This window comes from Sinocyclocheilus anshuiensis, unplaced genomic scaffold (assembly GCF_001515605.1).
Source record: "Sinocyclocheilus anshuiensis isolate Anshui unplaced genomic scaffold, SAMN03320099.WGS_v1.1 scaffold1903, whole genome shotgun sequence".
Taxonomy (NCBI): domain Eukaryota; kingdom Metazoa; phylum Chordata; class Actinopteri; order Cypriniformes; family Cyprinidae; genus Sinocyclocheilus; species Sinocyclocheilus anshuiensis.
The window spans coordinates 251,507-252,130 of NW_015552681.1; the positions used below are offsets into that span (position 1 = coordinate 251,507).

Genomic DNA, 624 nt, shown 5'->3' on the forward strand with positions numbered 1-624 from the left:
GAGGTTTTTTCTTTCTTTTTTTCTTCTAGGAATTCCAGAGGAGATTTCTAGGAATTCTGTATGTGGTGAATGTGCCGTCCGTTGGAGGGAGTTTGATGTCATTAAAATGTAAAAAGAAATATATTTCTGTTACCCACTGTATATATATATATATATATATATATATATCCCAGTGTCTGTCCTAGTGATTGAAAGAAAGCTGTTTTCAGTTTTTAACTTTATGTGAATTTATCCCCTTTCACCTATATCTCCTTGACTGAGTTAATCTCAGATATTGACCAGTGGAATAAAGTGATTGAGATTCTGGGAACCCCCTCTCTGGAGTTTATGAACCGTTTAATGGAGACTGTAAGGAACTATGTGATGAACAAACCCCAGTTTCCTGGAGTCAGTTTTAACGAGCTTTTTCCTGATTGGGCCTTCCCTTCAGAGACTGAGCATGACCAGATCAAAAGTAAGACATCCAAAGTTTTCTTCCACATCTGTTAATGGTGTACTTTAAACAATTGCTTTGACGCATGACGTTTTACATAATTCCTAATGTAGCTAGTCAAGCACGAGACCTGCTGTCCAAGATGCTGGTAATCGACCCTGAAAGCCGCATCTCTGTGCAGGAGGCCCTCA

General features: G+C 38.8%; 1 protein-coding gene across 6 annotated transcripts in view; it reads left to right on the forward strand.

Annotated features, from left to right (window-relative positions):
* The window catches only part of LOC107667593 (mitogen-activated protein kinase 9-like), a 54,048-nt gene that overhangs the window by 28,390 nt on the left and 25,034 nt on the right, over nt 1–624 (forward strand). For 5 of the 6 annotated variants that reach the window (XR_001631796.1, XR_001631797.1, XM_016459300.1 and 2 more), the window contains exons 8-9: nt 272–454; nt 547–617. Coding sequence is in view for 4 of the 6 variants with exons in the window: in XM_016459300.1 (XP_016314786.1) it covers nt 272–454; nt 547–617 (254 nt within the window). In the remaining 2 variants the exon portion in view is untranslated. The remainder of the gene's footprint in view (nt 1–271; nt 455–546; nt 618–624) is intronic. The other variant, XM_016459303.1, reaches the window with a different exon arrangement.